At 39.7% G+C, this 22,414-nt stretch overlaps 1 protein-coding gene across 1 annotated transcript in view; it reads right to left on the bottom strand.

Moving 5' to 3' along the window:
* LOC126419263 (translocation protein SEC63 homolog) overlaps window positions 1-22,414 on the bottom strand; it is a 172,494-nt gene that overhangs the window by 113,540 nt on the left and 36,540 nt on the right. The window contains exons 2-6 of the mRNA XM_050086421.1: window positions 19,723-19,825; window positions 12,721-12,835; window positions 5,122-5,227; window positions 4,910-5,040; window positions 2,542-2,634 (exon numbers count right to left, since the gene is read on the bottom strand). Of these exons, the coding sequence (XP_049942378.1) occupies window positions 2,542-2,634; window positions 4,910-5,040; window positions 5,122-5,227; window positions 12,721-12,835; window positions 19,723-19,825 (548 nt within the window). The remainder of the gene's footprint in view (window positions 1-2,541; window positions 2,635-4,909; window positions 5,041-5,121; window positions 5,228-12,720; window positions 12,836-19,722; window positions 19,826-22,414) is intronic.

Here is a 22,414-nt window from a genome sequence, read left to right as displayed (position 1 = left end):
GAGTGCCCTCAATCTCTGTCCACTCCTCCACCCTCTTTGACGAGGCTGTTGGCAGAAGGAGGGTGACTTCTTATGCTGGCATAATATGTCACCCTTCAGCCAGAAGTCTTCAGCTGCCAATGCTGATTATTAATCAAAATTTAAGCGGTGGCGAGTTTCAAACCGGAGGCCAAGGACGTTGTGATTACTTACCGAAGACGCTACCCCTAGAGCATGGGTTATTGCCTATTACAGGCCCACAGCATTAACATCGATATGCAACAGGACTTTGGAACATGTACTGTGTTCAAACATTATGAAGGGAATGGCCTATTGACACACAGTCAACACAGATTTCGAAAACATCATTCTTGTGAAACACAACTAGCTCTTTACTCAGACGAAATGTTGAGTGCTACTGACAAGGGCTTTCAAATTGATTCCATATCTCTAGAATTCCAGAAGGCTTTTGACACTACCACACAAGTGGCTTGTAGTGTAATTGCACGTTTATGGAAAATCATCTTATTTACGTGACTCGATTTGTGATTTCTTGTCAAAGAAGTCACAGTTCATAGTAACTGACAGAACGACATTGAGTGAAACAGAAGTGGTTTCTGGCATTCTCCAAGGTAGTGTTATAAGCCCTCCAGTGTTACTTATCTATATAAATGATTCAGGAGACAATTTGAGCAGCCGCCTTAGGTTGTTTGCAGATGATGATGTTGTTTATTGTCTAGTAAACTCATCAGACGATCAAAACAAATTGCAAAACAATTTAGATAAAGGTATGGTATGAAAATTGGCAGTTGACCCTAAATAATGAAAAGTGTGAGGTCATTCGCATGTATGCGAAAAGAAATCCATTAAATTTCGGTTACACGATAAAGCAGTCAAATCTGAAAGCCACAAATTCCAACTAAATACATAGGAATTAAAATTACAAACAACTAAAATTGAAAGGAATGCCTAGACAATATTTTGGAGAAAGTGAACCAAAAACTGCATTTTATTGGCAAAACACTTAGAAGATGCAACAGATCCACTAAAGAGACTGCCTACATTATGCTTGTCCGTTCTCTTTCAGTGTACTGCTGTGCGGTCTGGTATCCTTTCCAGGTAGTATTAATGGAGTACACTGAGAAAGTTCAAAGAAGAGCAGCACATTTTGTATTATCACGAAATAGGAGAGTGTCAAAGACCATTAAACCAATGGTATTTTTCAATGTGGCAGAACCTCCTCACAAAATTTCAAACATCAACTTTCTCCCCCAAATTCGAAAATATTTTGTTGACACCGACCTACATAATTATGGAGAAATGATCATCATAATAAAATAAGGGAAATTAGATATTGCTAAGAAAGACACAGGTGCTCATTTTCTCTGTGCTGTTCGAGATTGAAATAATAGAGAATTATTGAGAAGGTTGCTCGATCACCCTCTGCAAGCACTTAAATGTGATTTGCAGAGTACCCATGTAGATGTAGATGTGGCTGTAGAACTGTCACAACACATTTATTCGGACATTATTCCAGTAACATTTACAGTTCAAAATTGTAAAAAATACCGTCTTCATAATATTGTTTTTATTATTGGAAAAAATTTAGAGAAGAGTAGAGAAATTCTGTATGAGCAATTGTAGAAACCTCCCCCCCCCCCCCCTTTTTTTTTTTTTTTTTTTTTTGAAAATCTCCAATTATTCGATTGACAATGTTGCAGAATGTTCAACAACATTTTTACGCAGTCATTGATTTTTCCTGATATACACATTGATTTGCTTACAGTAATTTAAGCACACTTGGTGGATTGTCTTCTATTAAACAATGCAATAAAAAGAACAGCAAAAATTAAAGCTACTTTTTCATTTAATTTTCAGAAACAACAAATACCACGCACTTCCAAAAAGATTCAGTTCATTATGAATTTCAAGGTCAAATACATGAGCAAGATGGGAACAAGTAATTCACTGTATTATCAATTATTCAGAAGTTTTACTAATCACAGTTAACTATTTCTTAAATTTGCTTTACAAGTCAAAACAGAAGAAGAGAAAACAATAATATTGTTGTGAGAAAAAATAAAGTCATATATTCCAATTTACTCGATTACTCTATCTGTTACACAAAATTTATTTCCCTCGTGTGAATATTAAATGCAAAAACAGGAAACTATAGTAACAGCATGGTTCTACCTGTAAATAAATTGTTTCAGTGATGATAAGATGAAACCATGTAGCGAGAATTCGACTGCTTTAGTATAATTAACCACTAGTTTCAACAATATTATAGAAAGGATAGATTGCTATTCACCATATAGAAGAGACATTGAGTCACAGACAGATAAAATGAAATAGACTGCTACTTGTTACTCAGTCCTTAAAGACATACAGACTGATAGCTGAATAATACTTACCAATCTTTTTCATTAACCTGTCTGTCATATAACGCCTCCTCTATGTGGTGAGTAGCACCCTGTTCTTATATTGTTGGCATCCCATACTGGGCTTTCCATTGTTTGATGTAACCACCAGTTTCAGGAGATACATTATAATTATACTGACCTGGTCTCCAGAATATCGAATGGACTTGTACCACCACATTCCCACAACAGTGGGAAGAGCAACCATGAAAACAAGAGCATATAATCCAAGAACCTACAATGAAAAACATTTCTTGAAGTAAAAACAAAATTCATAATATGAAATACTATTTACAATTGTTACAAAAGAATTGGAAAATTCATAATATCAGCTGATAGACAACAGCAATACAACAAAGCTAAATTTCATACATATTCTGAATAGTTATCATCATCCTTTAGTTAAAACTAAACTTGACTGTTTACACTACACTGCATTTTGGGAAAAAAACAGAAACAGCTATAGATACATAGTTGACATTCTAAAATGTTTCACATAGACTGAGAAACACAAAAGGAAATGAAAGCTATATGTAGATGACTTGGTGAAATGCCAAAGGCAGTGTTCCTTGAGGCCTATAGCCCTCTAACTCCTGGAATCATGGTGTGGCTCCTATTTGACATGACAGTGGAAATGATTTGGTAATTGTTGAAGGCAGGCTGAATGCTCTCTGGGTACCAAATGGTATTGTCTAGCAGGATAGTGCAAGATCCTCACATTATTGTTCAAATATCATTAGGAATCTGTAGTCGCTTGACTGGCCTGCCCAGTTCCCTGATTTCTCACTCCGAGCACATTTGGGATGTAATGGGTAGACACATACTTTCATACCAGCCACAAACCAATAATGTTTGTGAACTCACATAGCGTGAGTTTGTGGCATGGCAAGAATTTCCGTAAGGTGACATTCAGTGGCTGTTTGCCTCCATGCCATGTGTTTACAAGAGCTTATTTGTGACAATTGGGAGCCACACATACTAATGTCGATCACAGACAGGTTCTGAATGGAGAAGTTTAATCATTTAAAACTTGTTATGTGATGAAGTTTTATAAATATCAGACTGATGCTTCATGGTATAACACTTTCAATTTTCATCATAAGAGGAAACAGGCTAAGTATTTCTTCAGATCATTTGATCCACAGTACTTGACTGTTCACATGTTGGAGTCCACTCAGACCTAGTTATTTTAATTAATATATACCCTCTACATCTACTAAACTAAGTTAACTAAACTCTTCCCGAACATGCCATGAAGGCCCAATGGTACCAACCGGCCGCCGTGTCATCCTCCACCCACAGGCATCACTGGATGAGTATATAGAAGGGCATGGGGGCAGCACACTGCTCTCCAGGCCGTATGTCAGTTTACGAGACCAGAATCACTACTTATCAATCAAGTAGCTCCTCATTTTCCTCACAAGGGCTGAGTGCACACTGACACTCCACATCTACGAAGCACAAATTGCTATTCATTTGACACCCAAATTAAACCTTTGTCGTTATTGGTCATTTGCCTTAGTTGTTGAAGTCACACAGTTGTCAGTTCATTCACACTCCAGAATCTGGTAAATATGGCTGGAAAACTACAATATATTTCAAAAATCCAAACTATCCGAATGACTGAAGATAGAAACTTGGGGTAAATTTTTAACTTATGCACAGAACTACAACCTTTTCAATTTCAAAAGAATCACTTGATTTTATGAAGGTATATCTTCTACATGCATGCACATTAACCATTGTGGTGTTTTTTTAAAATTTAAGAGCAAAGTTCTCGTTCATCTTTCACAAATATTCAATGCGCTCTCCATTGGGTGCACAACAAACACCCAGACGATAATCAAACTCCTCCCATACTTTTGCAAGTATGTCTGGCACTACAGCATCCAAATATGTTGCTATGTGACATCACAATTCACCCAAAGTTTTCTGAAAGGGATACACCATAGACAGAGATGGCAATGCTGTATATAATGAGGCAATGTTACTGGTAGTGGCTGCCAGATGTCCTTTCTGATACCAACATACCCCCTGGGACACACTCTTACATACTCAATCTGTCTGCGTCTTGAGTAAACCTATGTTCAACTATGAGAATATTTTGTTAATGTTTGTGTAGCATGCATCTAAGGCAGAAAATGGATAATAGCCCAATATTCACCTATCCTGATGTGGGAAACTGCCTAAAACCACATGCAGGCTGGCCGGCTCTCCAGCCATCATCGTTAATCCACGAGGCAGAATCAATCTGGAACAGTCCCACCTCCCCAAATCCAGTAAGTGGTCTGTTAACACACTCAGCTATCCAGGTGAGGCAAATCTCTAGTTTCGATGTCTAAGTTAAAATTCAGTCCAAGTGTCTATCTTCATTCATGCACAACATAAGAGTCCTGTAAAATTAAATGACTCTTTTGACAAATCCTGTGTTCTAATTAACAATATTTTATTTGCTTTATTAATTTTTAGAAGATAATTTAATGTTATATATATTGTGTTTATTTGCATACCCAAACAGAGTTCTCTTTCTCAACGATCCATGATGGAAGTGCTATGCCAAAGCTCATTGCACCAGGGCCATCAGGGTTCCCATACTTCTCCCAGTTACGCCGTGCCTCCTCATCAGTCAAAGCCTGATATGCTGTAATTAATTTCAATGAACTTTACTAACAAAAAGTGAGATAAATTAATCATTGCTTTACTCCCTTGACTAGATGCATACCTTTAGTCAATTTCATGAATGCTTTCTCATTTCCTGTTTCCTTATCTGGATGCAGAATAAGTGACAGTTTACGGTATTGTTTACGGATATCAGCTTGTGATGCACCCTGTGAAAAATGAAATAAACAATTGTAAAAGTGTTACAACATAAAAGACTTGCTCATCACAATTAAAGGTGAACAATTCTCATTTGCACTGACAATAAAACCATCATCCATTAGCTAAAATAAGAAATCAAAATAAAATAGAGGAGTCAAAGACAAGATCCACAATTACATATTTTGTAGATTCTGTTGTGTATCCTCTTAACAGCCACATGCAATGTAATTTAGATTATAAAATTGATTAACATTGATAGCTACCAAGCAGGAAAATGAGTTACATATAACTTCCAAAAAGTTGCACGTAGCTACAAGCTCTCAGAATCGATAGAAAACATAACATTCATTTAAAACCTGCTCTGTTTGTGATTCAAGCAATGATTCTGCTACAAACTGTGAATAATTAATGGAATGGTAATGAACACCTTTATATAATGTACAATAAAAGGCAAAGACACACAAGATCAAACAAAAGAACGGCAATCAAATTTCCTTTCAAGCCATTTTTTGTATAGCAAACAACTGAGAAAACAATGCGATATCACATTAATACAGTTATGTAATAGAACAAAAAGCATTGTAATCCTGGAAGGAAGATAAAACTCACATGTGTATACAAGCTACTCTCATTGTTCTTCAAAGGGAATAACTACAGAATTTTTCTGCCAGAGTTGTCTCATTATGCATTTCACCAGGTCCCCCCAAATTTTTGTAGCTATTCACAAACCTAAAAACCCATGTCAAAATGAAAACCGTTACTTTAGTGATATAATGCCAACACAGAAGAAGAAGAAGAAGAAGAAGATGATGATGATGATGACGATGGTATTGATGACGAAAACAAGGTGGTGCTGCTTTTGATAGTGAAAAATGTTATTTAACTGAGATAATATGTAACACAAAATAAACAGTAACACCAGGAGAAAAGTTTAAGTAGCGATCAACAAGTTTCTGTTTGATGGCTGTACAGTCCAGAATCAGTATGCCAATCAGACAAATTACCTTGAGCGTAGAGGCAACCATCCCACCGGCACACTAGGTTGAAGACACCTATTTCATAAAATGTCATGTCCTGCCTGCTGCTTGATGAAGTCCGTAACTGCCTGCTGCACATCCTTGTCCAACAGGAATAATTGACCCATCAAGGCCTTTTTGGAGGCACCAAAGGTGTGATAATCGCAGGGGACAGATCAGTATTATAGGGAAGATGCTCTATTATCTCCCATTTTTGTGTAATAGTTGAGGCTGGCTTTCCAGATCAACTAAAATCTTGTGTCGAATCACAAACAGCATGGAATTTGTCTCACCATTCCACATTTTCAACAGATATTTGCCCCATACACATTCTTCACTCTCCAGTGGATGTCTTCCAGTGTTTATCCTCAGCCAAGGCAACAACAACAACAGGTTGCTCCTGTTTGGACGTATCTGGTAATAATATTGCTGTAGTTCAGGTTTCCATATTTAGCGCACGCAAGTTGGAAAGACACATACCCCTAACCAATCCCATTTCTACATGTCGGTGCTTGTATACCCACATCAGAGACGCACTATAGTGCACATAAGATGCAGCAAGGCCCTCAAATGGAAACTTTTTGAGTGCCCTTTATCTTTGAAGCTGAACTGATATTGTATTGTCAAACATATGCCTCCCATATAGGTGATACTAAATTTACATATTATATGCATTCCAATCTTGCAAAAATATCAGTCATGCTCATTACATCATTGCAACGTATTACCTAGCAAAACTTTATGTCAACATTGCGCTTAGTGGCACCCTTATGTAATTTATAGTAATGAATTTTTTTTTTTACAGGAGACTTTGAGGAAGCAACGATTGGAGAGACAAGTTTCAGCTGGCCACATGGAATGGCTGTGTTACATTTGTTTTTGCATCTTAATTCTCTACATCCTAAAATGCCCTAAAATTCAGTTTACCATGTAGGGGGAGAAAAATGCGAAGTCACACTTTCTAGCTGTACGAATACATAGAAAAGAAAAAAAGAAGAATCTTTGGGTCATGTAATTTCAGAGTCTTTGGGTCATGTAATTTCCCCAAAGCTCACATATCCTGACCTGCGTGTTCAAATCACTAGTGATTTCCATCCAAGGCAGCAAAGCACAGTTAAGTCATTTCAAATCTATAAGATTCACAGGGAGAGCTCAGCCACCTACAGAGTATTTGTAACCACAATGGCTGCTCTGAACAATAGATTCATCATGCATTTCAACCTGTAACTATGAAACAAAAACAGCAGACAGAAGAAAGAGATGGTCTCAAAACAATGATCATCTTGGCAGAGTTTTGTCCATTACTAGTGTGATTTTGGGGAGAAAAAAAAAAACATATAAATTAAATGTGTGTTGGCATTTGACATGCTTGAATGCTCTCCTGGGTTGAATGGGTCTCTGACAGCAAGGTTTTTACAATATTCTGTGCCAGCCCAGAAAGCTTACATTGATCAAACTTGTCACACTGCTATACATAAATATAACAAACACAAGCACCATACACAGTTAGGGCACATGGCAAAATCAGCAGTTGCTGGGTACTGTCTGATACAGAACACAGGAGACAGTGTAAGCTACAAAAATACGACGACTCTCACTAATACTTCTTCTTTATGAAATGGTATTACAAAGAGGCTACTCATATCTAAATGAATTATAATTTAATCAACAGAGACACGAGATGCAACCTCAGTAGGGCTATATACTACCCTGCATTGGCTACGCTGGAATATCTGAGAAAGATTAAACAATGGAAACACCAGGTATGAATATCAACAACATAGGAAAAAACAGAATGCTACTTACCATAAAGAAGACATGTCAAGTTGCAGACAGGCACGATTAAAAGACACTCACATATAGCTTTTGGCCACAGCCTTCATCATTAAGGACACACACACACACACACACACACACACACACACACAAAAGCCAGCACACCCCATGCACATACCACCACTGACTCCAGTATTTCAGGTCGGAATGCACCATCACTTGGGATGCAAGCACTAATCTGGAGGGGTGAGGAAGGGGTAGGGGTAGGGGTAGGGGTAGGGGTAGGGGTACGGGTAGGGGAAGTAGTGTATGGGTGGGGGGAGAGATGAACGATATCTAGTGGCAAGTGCTGGGACTAGTCTGCCAACAGGCACAGCGTCAAGAGGTTGAGGGACAGAGATGCAGGGGAAAGAAGGAACAAAAATTGAGAGAAGCGGGGAAAGATGCGTTGCCAGAAGGCTGCAAATGTACAGGGTGGGAGACGAGAATGGGGAGATGATAGGGCAGGGGGTGAAAACTGTTGGGTGATATGTTACAGTAGGTAAAGGCCAGGATAATTACGGGAGCAAGAATGTGTTGCAAGGAAAACTCTCATCTGCGCAGTTTAAAAAAGCTGGTGGTGAAGGGGAGGATCCAGATGGCTCAGGTAGTGAAGCAGCCATTGAAATCAAGTATGTTATGTTCAGTTGCATGTTGTACCACAGGGTGGTCTACTTTGCTCTTGATCACAGGTTGGCGGTGGCCGTTCATCCTGGTGAACAGTTGGCTGGTAGTCATACCAATATAAAAAGCTGTGCAATGATTACAGCAAAGCTGATAAATGACGACTGCTTTCACAGGTGACACAGCGCCTGATGGGGTATGGCAAACCTGTGACAGGACTGGAATAGGAAGTGCTGGGTGGGTGGATTCGGCAAGTTTAGCCACCTGTGGTTTCCATGGGGATATGATCCTTGTGGGAAGGGGTTGGGACAGAGAGTGGCATAGGGATGGACTAGGATGTTATGGAGGTTGGGTGGGTGATGGAACACCACTTTAGAAGGGGTGGAAAGTATCTCAGGTAGGATGTCCCTCATTTAAGGGCACAATAATAGGCAATCAAAGCCCTGATGAAGGATGTGGTTCAGTTGTTCCAGTATGAGGTGGTACTGGGTGACGAAGGGGACACTCCTTTATAGCTGGTTTTTGGTAGTGGTGGGAGGATTGGGGTTATGAGGGGAAATGACATGGGAGATCTGTTTGCGGTCTAGGTCTGGGGATAGTGCCAGTCTGTGAAGGCCTTTGTGAAACCCTCAGTATACTGAGCAAGGGATTTTGTCACTGCCGACACGCTGTCCTCACATAACCAGGCTATATGGGAGGTATTTTTGGGTGTGAAAGGGATGACAGCTGTCAAAATGCATGTGCTGTTAGTGGTTGGTGGGTTTAATGTACACAAGAGTGAGGATGGAGCCATCAGAGAGGAGGTGGTCAACATCTAAGAAGATGGCATCTACACTGAAGAGGATCACATGAAGCAAATGGGAGAGAAATTGTTGAGGTTGTGAAGGAATGAAGATAGGGTGTCTTGGCCCTGTGTCCAGATCATGAAGATATCATCAATGAACTTAAACTAGGCTAGAGGTTTGGTGTTTTGGAAGGCTAGGAAGGTCTTCTTTAGATGGCCCATAATGAGGTCAGCATAGGAGTGCGTCATGTGTCTGAGCATGGCTGCACCGTGGCTTTGTTTAATACCTTCCCTTCAAATGAGAAGTAGTTGTGGGTTATGATAAACTTAGTATGTGTGTGAGGAATGATGTAGTGGGTTTGGAGTCTGAGAATGTTGGGAAAGGTAATGTTCAATAGTGGTAAGACCATGGGCATCAGGGATGATGATGACGATGATGATGATGATGGTTTGTGGTTCATTCTCACATTGAAGTCATCAGCACCTGTACAAGTTCCCAATCTTTCCAGTTCCAATCTCGCCACTTTCCAAATGATGGTGAGGACAACATAAACAACCATTCCCCAGGTGCAGAAAATCCCCAATCCTTCTGGGAATCGAACCTGGGACCCCGTGATCCACAGGTAGCAACACTAGCCACTAGACCATGAGCTGCAGACTCAGCGATGTTGGTGTATAGTCTTATGTTCCTAGATGTTGACCTTGTGTGTGACTGTCTTTTAATTGTGTTTGCGTGCAACTTGATGAGTCTTCTTTACTATAAATAGCAATCTGTCTTTTCCTACATTGTTTAACTCCTGTACACCTATGTTCTGTCACAACAGTTGCAACCTTGCTGCAGACATCCACAAACAGTCAATATAACTGTTCAAGGTTGATAAGAATATGTCTTGTATGTATATTGCACAGCTCCAATACCATTCAATGAAATATTTAAGACCTTTACTGACATTTATTGCACTGGGAAAGACTTACACAGCACACATACATGAAGATCAGAAGTTAAAAATTTCTGTTCTTTTTCTATAACTATCCACAACTTAACAGTTTGTCGAGGGCTGTTCTTGTGCTTCTGTTACTTTTAATTATTGTCCTTTTCCTTTTTTTTCTTACAAGAGCAAATTTTCTTTCTCACCAGGAAAATGCTTCTACCTTGCAACATTCTGAAACAAGTTGATCATTTCATACAACCTTTTAACTCAACTTAATTTTCATCTCATCTTCTCCACAAAAATTTTCTTTCAGTTGTACCCAGAAGATTTCATAATTACTATTTTTGTTATCCAAATGTTATCTCTCTCACTTTTCTGTAGGCTCCCAGAATCAATAGAAAATATGACACCAATTTACAATCTGCTCTATTTGTAATTCAAGCAATGCTTCTGCTATATTTGTCATTCAGGCAATACTACTACTATTGCTACTACTACTACTACTACTACTACTACTACAAGCTGAGAAGTTACACAAGGGTTGGGTTGCCACAAGTTTCCTCAAGTGAAATTATCTGATATTTCCCTGATTTCCAGACAAGTTTTAGCATTCTCCACTGACAAGTTTTGAGATGTCAAAAAATGTAAGGACTTCTGTATTTCTCCTCGTGTGAGCAAAAATCTAAGTACTAACATCAACATCTTTTGCAGTGAACTGTTCTTAGATGGAGAAAGCAAGTTAAATGGTTTGTGTGTTTCATTAAGACCACTATTGTTATTTTATTTCAATAAAACGAAATACATTTGGTGAAAAAAATACACTTTTCCTTGTAGTCGTACAGATTTAAAATACCTTCCCTGTTTTCAGAAATAACCTCAGAAAAAAGTAGGCCTCTTGAAAGAAGTGTATAAGGCAGGGAAGAGTTGTGTAAACCAACACTATAGGTGACTACCAGTGTAAAATTTTGATTCTACTATGTTCGTTATTGTCAGACATTATCCACAGTGTTATGTCTATTATTTTACAGGTATTGTGTGACTTTTCTTTTGAGAAGTATATGAGTACACAGTGTACAAACGGCCAGCGACTGCCACGATTTTCTTCTTATTATCGTCCATACTTTCTAATATATAAACTACTTTCGAAGTGCCAAAATGATCTACAATAAATAAAATGTCTATAAAACATAGCGCTGTACAATGTACTTGTGGTGAGACAGTAGCAATTACTGCAATCCACCCACCATGGCCTCTGGCCTGCTGAGGACCACCACTGTCCTGGGTCCATGGATAAATCATAAAAATCCGCCGCATTATGCCACACACAGACAGACCTGGCCTGTGAACAAATTGGAGAGACTAGATTAGATCGGCAGGGCCTGCACATTAGTGGCAAACGACAGGCTTCAGATCGGCAGGCCCAATCTGTTAGAGGTACCCGCAGATATGGCCTGCAGTTTTGGCCTGTCATGGAAATCCACTCATGTGGCCAGCTATTCAGTGTGTCACAGACACCACATTAATGAAATGAGATCGTGATGATCAATCCATGTAACAGATAATTTGTCCAAATACTTTGAGAATCAATACTAATGAGGATAGGTAGTAACTCACTGTAAAGATGATCAATGACCCGCAGGCAGGCACATAGAAAAGACAATCACACTCTCAGAAATAAATTTTTGGCCACAGCCTTTATCAGAAAATGAGAGCACACACACACACACACACACACACACACACACACACACACACACACACACACACACACACACACATTCAAACAATCACTCAGACACAACTCATTGACACATGACCGCTTTCTCCGGCTGCTGTGTCAACAATCTCTTAGAATCAGATCCAAGTAACCAACACCTCATGCCTCCATTCCTCTTGTTGGCAGCTGCTGGCTAGTGGCAAATAGTGATGGCAGCACTGAGCTGCAAGCTGAGGGAAGTGGTAGGAATAAGGGAGTAGGGAAGTGGTGCACATACTCAGCTCCACTCCGCCCAGCCAGTGATGCTGCATGACGTCTCAATTAACAAACAGTCTACTGGGACAAAAAACAAAATTTTTCCAGTTTTATTTTTTCAAATTTCCCTGACACATTTGAAATTCCCTGATTTCCAGAACTTGTGGCAACCCTGTACACTCTCATAGATCTTGTTCTGTTCTTACCAATAATAATTAATTCTGCTATTTCTCTTTTAAAAAGAGGCTTTGTACATACACCAGCAAACATGAGAGTTAAATTGTAAAAAGTTCATGCTGGAATGGAACAGGAATTCATCCATACAACAATGCTAGAACATACTTGTCAGAGTACTTACCAGAGGTATTCCAAGGATCTCATATGGATCAAAATTTGCATATTCATAATCAAACTGGGAAACTTTGTATGCCAAGAGTGCTAATATCAACCATCCAGATATAATAAGAAGTTTCCTGGAATATAAATGCCATAATAAAATGTTAGGCCAAATACTTTTACACACACACACACACACACACACACACACACACACACACACAGATATATGGTTATAATAGAGGGAAACATTCCACGTAGGAAAAATATATCTAAAAACAAAGATGATGTGACTTACCAAATGAAAGTGCTGGCAGGTCGACAGACACACAAACAAACACAAACATACACACAAAATTCAAGCTTTCGCAACAAACTGTTGCCTCATCAGGAAAGAAGGAAGGAGAGGGAAAGACGAAAGGGTGTGGGTTTTAAGGGAGAGGGTAAGGAGTCATTCCAATCCCGGGAGTGGAAAGACTTACCTTAGGGGGAAAAAAGGACGGGTATACACTCGCACACACACACACATATCCATCCACACATATACAGACACTGCTTGTGTCTGTATATGTGTGGATGGATATGTGTGTGTGTGTGTGTGTGTGTGTGTGTGTGTGTGTGCGTGCGCGCGAGTGTATACCCGTCCTTTTTTCCCCCTAAGGTAAGTCTTTCCGTTCCCGGGATTGGAATGACTCCTTACCCTCTCCCTTAAAACCCACACCCTTTCGTCTTTCCCTCTCCTTCCCTCTTTCCTGATGAGGCAACAGTTTGTTGCGAAAGCTTGAATTTTGTGTGTATGTTTGTGTTTGTTTGTGCGTCTGTCGACCTGCCAGCACTTTCATTTGGTAAGTCACATCATCTTTGTTTTTAGATATAATTTTCCTACGTGGAATGTTTCCCTCTATTATAACCATATCATTAATTTGAACCCAACAATTACGTTTGTTACTGTCGCTGTTGCATTTCAAAATCTTTCCTGTCGTCTTATTTTCTCTTTCTGTTTTTACCAGTAGTCTCACTTTGTATTCACCTTCACTTTTTACCGTAATACAATTTTATCCCGCCTATATATACTCAATAATACGTAACCCACTTCCAAACCATAACCAAAAAAATTTTTATTTTCCGCTTTCAACACTACTGCTGCTATAAAATCCACCGTTTCTAGTTCAATAACAGCTGCTTTCACGTATTAAACAACCATTTCGGCTAGTTCTAATAACTTTCACTTTATTTCCACTTCCGTTTTTCGCACATCACTGATCATTTTTAGCCGCTCCCCACAGGTTTTAACGTCATTATTTCTTCGTCAGACAATTGTTAGCCCCATTTTCGTAATCTTTCACCATAACACCACTCCTTTTAATACATTTACACGTTTTTTCGAAATTTTCCCGAATTTCTCCGTCCTTTAACGTGTTTCAGCGGCAACACAACCACCTAACCTTCATGCACATCGCTGTCTACCAACACAAGTTCACCACAGGATCAACTTAACCAACACTTTTTCGCCTTTTTTCATACCAGATCTCCAGTTACTTTCTAGTTCACCCATATCTCTCCCCATATATTTTTATCTTTCATTTTCATTTCAACCTCATGTTACACTTTCCACCTTCTAATACCATGTCACCCTCACAACATCCCCACAATGACCCCATTAAAAAAGGTGTCTGTATATGTGTGGATGGATATGTGTGTGTGTGCGCGCGAGTGTATACCCGTCCTTTTTCCCCCCTAAGGTAAGTCTTCCCGCTCCCGGGATTGGAATGACTCCTTACCCTCTCCCTTAAAACCCACATCCTTTCGTCTTTCCCTCTCCTTCCTTCTTTCCTGATGAGGCAACAGTTTGTTGCGGAAGCTTGAATTTTCTGTGTATGTTTGTGTTTGTTTGTGTGTCTGTCGACCTGCCAGCACTTTCATTTGGTAAGCCACATCATCTTTGTTTTTAGATATATTTTTCCTACGTGGAATGTTTCCCTCTATTATAACTATATATATATATATATATCTCTGCTTGTGTCTGTATATGTGTGGATGGATATGTGTGTGTGTGCGAGTGTATACCCGTCCTTTTTCCCCCCTAAGGTAAGTCTTTCGCTCCCGGGATTGGAATGACTCCTTACCCTCTCCCTTAAAACCCAAATCCTTTCGTCTTTCCCTCTCCTTCCCTCTTTCCTGACGAGGCAACCGTTGGTAGCGAAAGCTAGAATTTTGTGTGTATGTTTGTGTGTCTATCGACGTGCCAGCGCTTTCGTTTGGTAAGTCACATCATCTTTGTTTTTAAGGGAAGGAGAGGGAAAGACGAAATGATGTGGGTTTTAAGGGAGAGGGTAAGGAGTCATTCCAATCCCGGGAGCGGAAAGACTTACTTTGGGGGAAAAAAGGACGGGTATACACTCGCACACACACACATATCCATCCGCACATACACAGACACAAGCAGACATCTGTAAAGGCAAAGAGTTTGGGCAGAGATGTCAGTCGAGGCAGAAGTAAAGAGGCAAAGATGTTGTTGAAAGACAGGTGAGGTATGAGCGGCGGCAACTTGAAATTAGCGGAGGTTGAGGCCTGGCGGGTAACGTTACCCACATCCGCTAATTTCAAGTTGCCACCGCTCATACCTCACCTGTCTTTCAACAACATCTTTGCCTCTTTACTTCCGCCTCGACTGACATCTCTGCCCAAACTCTTTGCCTTTACAAACGTCTGCTTGTGTCTGTGTATGTGCAGATGTATGTGTGTGTGTGTGTGTGTGTGTGTGTGTGTGTGTGTGTGTGCGCGCGCGCGCGCAAGTGTATACCCGTCCTTTTTCCCCCTAAGGTAAGTCTTTCCGCTCCTGGGATTGGAATGACTCCTTACCCTCTCCCTTAAAACCCACATCCATTCGTCTTTCCCTCTCCTTCCCTCTTTCCTGACGAAGCAACCATTGGTTGCGAAAGCTAGAATTTTGTGTGTATGTTTGTTTGTGTGTCTATCGACCTGCCAGCGCTTTTGTTTGGTAAGTCTCATCATATATATATATATATATATATATATATATATATATATATATATATACGTGGAATGTTTCCTTCCATTATATATATATATATATATATATATATATATATATGCATTTTCCCTCTCCTTCCCTCTTTCCTGATGAGGCAACAGTTTGTTGCGAAAGCTTGAATTTCGTGTGTGTGTGTGTGTATGTGTTTGTTTGTGTGTCTATCGACCTGCCAGCACTTTCGTTCGGTAAGTCACATCATATATATATTTGTGCATTATCTGTTTCTCTGCTTCGAAGGCAGCTGAATTCCTTCATTCATCTACTTTGTGGGACCAAGTTTTGATTTTGAGGTAATATCTGATCTCATTTCTGCTACTACTCATTACTTTCATATGTCTTTCGTGCACTTTCAATAGGCAGTGTGCACTGCAGGAGGGGAAGCCATAGGGAAAAATTGGAAACATGCTAATTAGTTCAACTTCAGACCACTTGAAGTGCTAGGAGGGTCAATAAAGCCATCTAACTGGGGCCTACACAACTGTCCAATGAAAGCAGACCAAAGGTAGATGGTTCAATCACTTCATATTTGCTACTGTAAATTATAATTGGTTATTTTTTCATAAGATTTTTACAGTTTAATTTCATAGCCTTCATCGCAAAACTGGAAGGACTCCTCCTGAAAGAAATGTGCATATTTAATAATAAGGTAAGACATTTAACTTGCAGTATTTTAATTACGTATAAATGTCATGTATTATATTCTATCACGCATTAAACTGTGTGATTTCCCTCTGTTTATTTAAATATATTTGATCTGTTTCGAACAATTGTTCTAGTGAATGAAATCAAGAACCTTTGTGTTTTTCAGACTATGCAACACAAGAAATTAACTCTGAAATACTCTGGGCTGTTCATCTGGATATTACATACATTCAACTGGGAAAGTTAACAACAAGCATTTCTACACATTTTCCAGACAATCTCAATATTTGATTCGGAAGTGCGAAAGTGTTTCTGAGTTGTTACATGATGTGAACTGTGCCTGTGTTTCTGTTTGTGAGGACATTATTTCTTAAAAACACTGTATGAATGGAACTTAGCATAGTATAAACAGGGTGTAATTCCAAAACATCTGAAAGGTGTTCCTACTAATACCAGAAGTGGATCAGGTGGAACTGGTAAAGAGCAATCCTTTGAATGATTCACTTTGTACATTTTTTTATTGTCTCTCAAAATTAATTCAGATTCTTATCTGAAACATCTTTTAATGCCAAAAGTGGGTCCTTTGGTACTGTAAAACACACCACCTGTAATTAAAGAATTATTGTGGTTACAGAGAAACTAAGTAAGCTGGAATGAGATTTTCACTCTGCAGCGGAGTGTGCGCTGATATGAAACTTCCTGGCAGATTAAAACTATGTGCCCGACCGAGACTCGAACTCGGGACCTTTGCCTTTCGCGGGCAAGTGCTCTACCAACTGAGCTACTGAAGCATGACTCACGCCCTGTACTCACAGCTTTACTTCTGCCAGTACCAGTTTGGAAGGTGGGAGACGAGGTACTGGCAGAAGTAAAGCTGTGAGTACAGGGCGTGAGTCGTGCTTCAGTAGCTCAGTCGGTAGAGCACTTGCCCGCGAAAGGCAAAGGTCCCGAGTTCGAGTCTCGGTCGGGCACACAGTTTTAATCTGCCAAGAAGTTTCAACTAAGTAAGCTGTTTGACAGTTTAGGGATAAATTTTACTGCCTGCCTAAGAAATAAAAAGTGGTAAGTAATTTTTATTTTCATTTTACTGTTTTTATCCCCATGTCCTATTGTGATACTTTTCTCTTAATCTTGATGATATTTCTGCTTTTGTGTTGAAGCATTTCCACTTCTTTTAAGATGTAGAAACATTTTTAAAAATTTCAGTGGTTAATAGTGCAAGTTTCCTGAAATATGTATACAAATACCACTAGTACTGTGATAAAGGTGTGTTGAAGTCACTATCATATTGCAGAACGTTACAGCTACGTTCACATTGCTAGCCAAAATAATTACTTTGGAAGTTTAAAAAAGTTGTAGTAGCAAAATTAAAAGCATAAAATATGTACTATACATGCTACAGGGGACGCAACTTGCCATGTTTAAATTTTCTTTCATTCTTCTCTGTATCACTTGGGACATTGCTGTCACTCCACATTTTAAAAAGAGAGTCGTATGTCTTAGTTGTCATTAGACTGTTCATTCTGTTCAACATATCCCAAAATTCTTCCTCACATTCACTGAGGATAGCACTATCCATCAGCAAATCTTATCATTGATCTCCCTTCATCTTGAATGTTAATCCCACTTCTGAACCTTTCTTTCGTTTCCATCACCGCTTCTCTAATTTATAAGTAGAGCAGTAGGGGGAAAGACTAAATCCCTGTCTTCTGCCCTCTCTACTCTGATGAATTCTTGCTTGATCTTCCATTCTTATTTCCCCCCTCTAGGATACTACAATTTATACTCCTAATCTTCCCTTCTAGCTTACACCTATTTTTCTGAGAATTTGTAACATCTTCTGTCACTTGACATTGTGAAATGTGTTTTCAAGGTCAGCATATCCAATGAATGTGACTTGCTTTTTCTTAAATTTTGTTTACATTATCAAGTATAGTTTCAGAACTGTCTCTTTGGTGACTTTCCTTTCCTAAAGCCAAGTGATCATCATCTTACAGAGTCTCAATTTTCTTTTCCATTCTTCTGTAAATTATTTTGTCAGCAACTTGAATGCATGACCTGTTACGATAACTGTGTGATAGTTCTCGCACTTACCTACCCTTGCCATCTTTGAGATTGTATAGATATTTTTCAAGAGTCTGGAAGTACGTGCATTTGTGGTGTCGAATAGTCCCTCTCCAAATATACCAAGGGTCTCAATGAGGCCACAGACCAAAATTACCACCCCAACCTTGTACAGAAACAGATCTCCCATGTCTTCTCCCTCCAGTCACCCATCACCTCCCAGAGTCCTACCGTTAAGCCACAAAGGAGCATTCCTCTCATGACTCAGTACCACCCAGGACAGGAGCTACTGAATCAAACTCTCAGACAGAGTCAAGCTGTCTGTCTATCTGCATGACTGGTCACTACCAAACGGTGGCCAAGAGACCACTTGCTGAGCAGGCTGCCCAACACAACGTTCTTTAGTTCAATGACTGCTTCACAGCCTACACCATCTATATACTTCCTACCAATACCAGCTTCTCCGAATAGTGCAGGTGGGAACTCCCACTGTGATATATTCTACTTCTTGTAAGCCCTCTAGGCTCAACCTTCGTTACGTCACTATCTTTTGCCCACCTATCTCTTTCCCTGCTCCCACTGCAGCACTATACAGCCTTCTATTCCACCAACACTCCCACAGTCTTTTTACTCCTCTGCTCCTCACCATCCCCCATCTAACCTTCCTGCTGCACCTAGCTGCCCTACTCTGTCCCTGTATGCTACCATAAGCAGCACTTTACTGTCCCCCACGCCTATCCTGCTATCCCTCTCCCTCCCCACCACACCCTCCCCCTTACCCAAAAAACAAAAGGACAGCGTGACACATACTTAACTCTTTAAACACCTTCAAAGCACTACCTTTGTTCACATTATTATACCATTAAGCATGTTTCAGACTTTTGTTGGTTAACATTAATTAAGTTGATTAAAGCCAGAGCACCTTCATCATTAAAAGAAGACATGGCATTACATTATTAACACTGCATCACTTGTGTTGATATTGAGTCCCTCATGCCGCACAACTGCTATACCTTCCATTATGTCCCTTGTCTCGGCACACTGGAGGGCACCCTGCCCCACACTAAACTGGTCATTCTTGAAGTGCTTAATGTTATGCGAGTTTCTATTAAAATTTATTTTCGGTGTGCATGGCATAAAGAGAAGTAAAAGTCATGAACGAGCAGTCGAGACAAGCAGAGGTGCACAGGGGTTACCTATACAAATCAATAAAAATAATTTATTATACAATTTGAGTACAAATAGAATAAAATTAAAACTTACGTAAGCATCTGTTTTGTGCCTTTCCATGGTTCATTTGACTGGAGTATAAGCTTTTTCTTTTTGCAGTCATCACAATGGCACTCCTTTTCATATTTGGCCGGATCTGTCAATCAAAAATTATGTAAGATATAGAAACATGATCTTACAGTCTCAGAGAGTTCTTTCTAAATAACACACAGGCACACTAGTTATGTATGATCCCACAGTTTATAGCAGTCTACGGCATATACAACATACGCTAAATACACCAAATTAGATATGTAACTTGAGCTTTCATTGTCTTCAATGACTGCCACATATATAACTGATTTCGAGGATTATGTACAATTTTGTCAGATACTCAAACTGCACGGCCCCCACTGTTATATTACATAACATTCCTTATCTTTCCAGTCTCCCACCACCTCCCAAAGTCCCACTGTCCGGCGAAAGAGCAGCATTCCCCTCGTAACTCAGTACCACCCAGAACTGGGAGCAACTGAATTACATTCTCCACCAGGGTTTCAATTACCTCTCATCATGCCCTGAAAAGAGAAATCCCCACTATTCTTCCTACCCCACCCACAGTGATATCCTGCCGTCCACCGAGCCTACACAATATACTCACCCATCCCTACTCAATCCCTGCTACCAACCCCTTACCTCATGGCTCATGGCCCTATAACAGACATAGATGCAAGACTTGTCCCATACATCCTCCCACCACCACCTGCTCCAGTCCAGTCACAAACATCACCTACCCCATCAAAGGGAGGGCTACCTGTGAAACCAGTCATGTGATCTACAAACTAAGCTGCAACCACTGTGCTGCATTCTATGTGGCATGACAACCAACAAGCTGTCTGTCCGCATTAATGGGCAACAACAAACTGTGGCTAAGACACAGGTGGACCACCCTGTTGCTAAGCACGTTCCCTATTCCTTACCCCCACCCGGTCGCCACTGCCATCATGTACTGGTGCTGCTGCTTGCAGTGTGGCCTCAGTTGCTTGAGACTTCAATCGTGTGAGTGAGTTGCATTTGTGTGTGTGTGTGTGTGTGTGTGTGTGTGTGTGTGTGTGTGTGTGTGAGAGAGAGAGAGAGAGAGAGAGAGAGAGAGAGAGAGAGAGAGAGAGAGCATGTGTGATCTATTTCTGATGAAGGCCTTACTGGCAGAAAGCTTTATTTGTGACAGTCTTTTTGTTGTGCCTATCGTGACTCAGCATCCCTGCTATATGGTGAGTCGCAACCTCCTTTTTCATAATATTGTTACATTCCTGTTGTTTACTGTATATAAAAACCAGCATGACAATCCTGGGTATCAATTTTAACCCAGATGATGGTGGTGGCAATAAAAGTCACTGAAAGCTCCAGTTTCACATCTGATTTGATGTGATTTTGTCTGAACTAGTTGTGCAAGGGAGGAGGGAAAAATTTCGTCACAGATTGTGTTACTCTAGCAATTCAACACAATTTTTTTTTTCCAAAAAAGAAGGAGAAAATCTCTCAGAGCACCTAGATATGCTAAACAGCCATTAAAAACAGTTAAAACTTTTCCAGCCAGTATTCAACCTTAATAAAAAGTTCACATACGTACAACTTAATATTGACCTGTATGGAGCACAAGTAAACCATAACCCGCATTATAAGTATCCATGCGTAACATTCAATAATTACCTAAAATGAGGGTGTGCGGAAAAGTGGTGTCCCCCAATTTTTTATGTGAAAACTCTTAAAGGTTTTTAGATAAAACAAATGGTACTTAACATTCTACATCTTTTTTCTTCGTGTCTACATATTTGCAGTCCCCTGCCACTAGAGGGCTCCAAATTTTAGAGTGTAACATGGCAGTGTGTAACATAACTATGTCAGTGTGTGAGAAACAGCATGCTATAATCGAGTTTCGAATGTGAAGAGTTTATCCACACTTGGAGCATCCTCTATTTCAGCATCACAATGCCAGACTGTACCCAAGCGCTGTGACATCTGCAACAATCTGACACCTTGGGTTCAATGTCATGGGTCACCCTCCATACAGACCCAACTAAGCCTTATCTGATTTTCACCAAATTTCATCTGTTTCCAAACCTTAAAGAACACCTTTGAGGACTTCTCTTTGTTAGTGATGAAGCAGTGCAAGCAGAAGTGAGGTTGTGGCTCCATCGATGAAGTCAAACATTCTACAGTAATATCAACAAATTGATCTCTCATTGGGAGAAATGTGTTCATCGCCAGGGAATTATGATCAAAAATAAATATGTAGATGTGAAGAACGAAGATGTAGAATGTTAATAACGTTTTTTTAATTAAAAAGCTTTAAGGGTTTTCACATAAAAAATTCAGAGGTATTACTCTGAAACATGTATACATAACTGTATACAAATTAAAATTAAAAACATTATTAGAAAGCTCACTGGCACAAGCTGCAGAGCAGTTGCCAAACAATGTGCTCCTGTGAGGGCTAGAAGTAATCTTATCAACAAGACTGATGTCAGGCTGAGAATTGTCACTGGCAAGCTGTAATTAACAATACTTTCCTAGCTTCGCGTCTTATTTAAAATAATACCATCACAGGCAGTGGATTGAAAAACTAAATGAGACATTTGTCAGATTAGTTTCTAGAAACTACACAAACAACTAAATCCTTTTTCCCCACATATCTCACTTAAATCTCTAAAGCCTGTGTGGGATATCAACAGTGTGCAGCATCCTC

The sequence above is a fragment of the Schistocerca serialis genome, chromosome 9 (genome assembly GCF_023864345.2).
Source record: "Schistocerca serialis cubense isolate TAMUIC-IGC-003099 chromosome 9, iqSchSeri2.2, whole genome shotgun sequence".
In the NCBI taxonomy this organism is placed as follows: domain Eukaryota; kingdom Metazoa; phylum Arthropoda; class Insecta; order Orthoptera; family Acrididae; genus Schistocerca; species Schistocerca serialis.
This window is presented reverse-complemented; position numbering and strand designations above follow the sequence as displayed.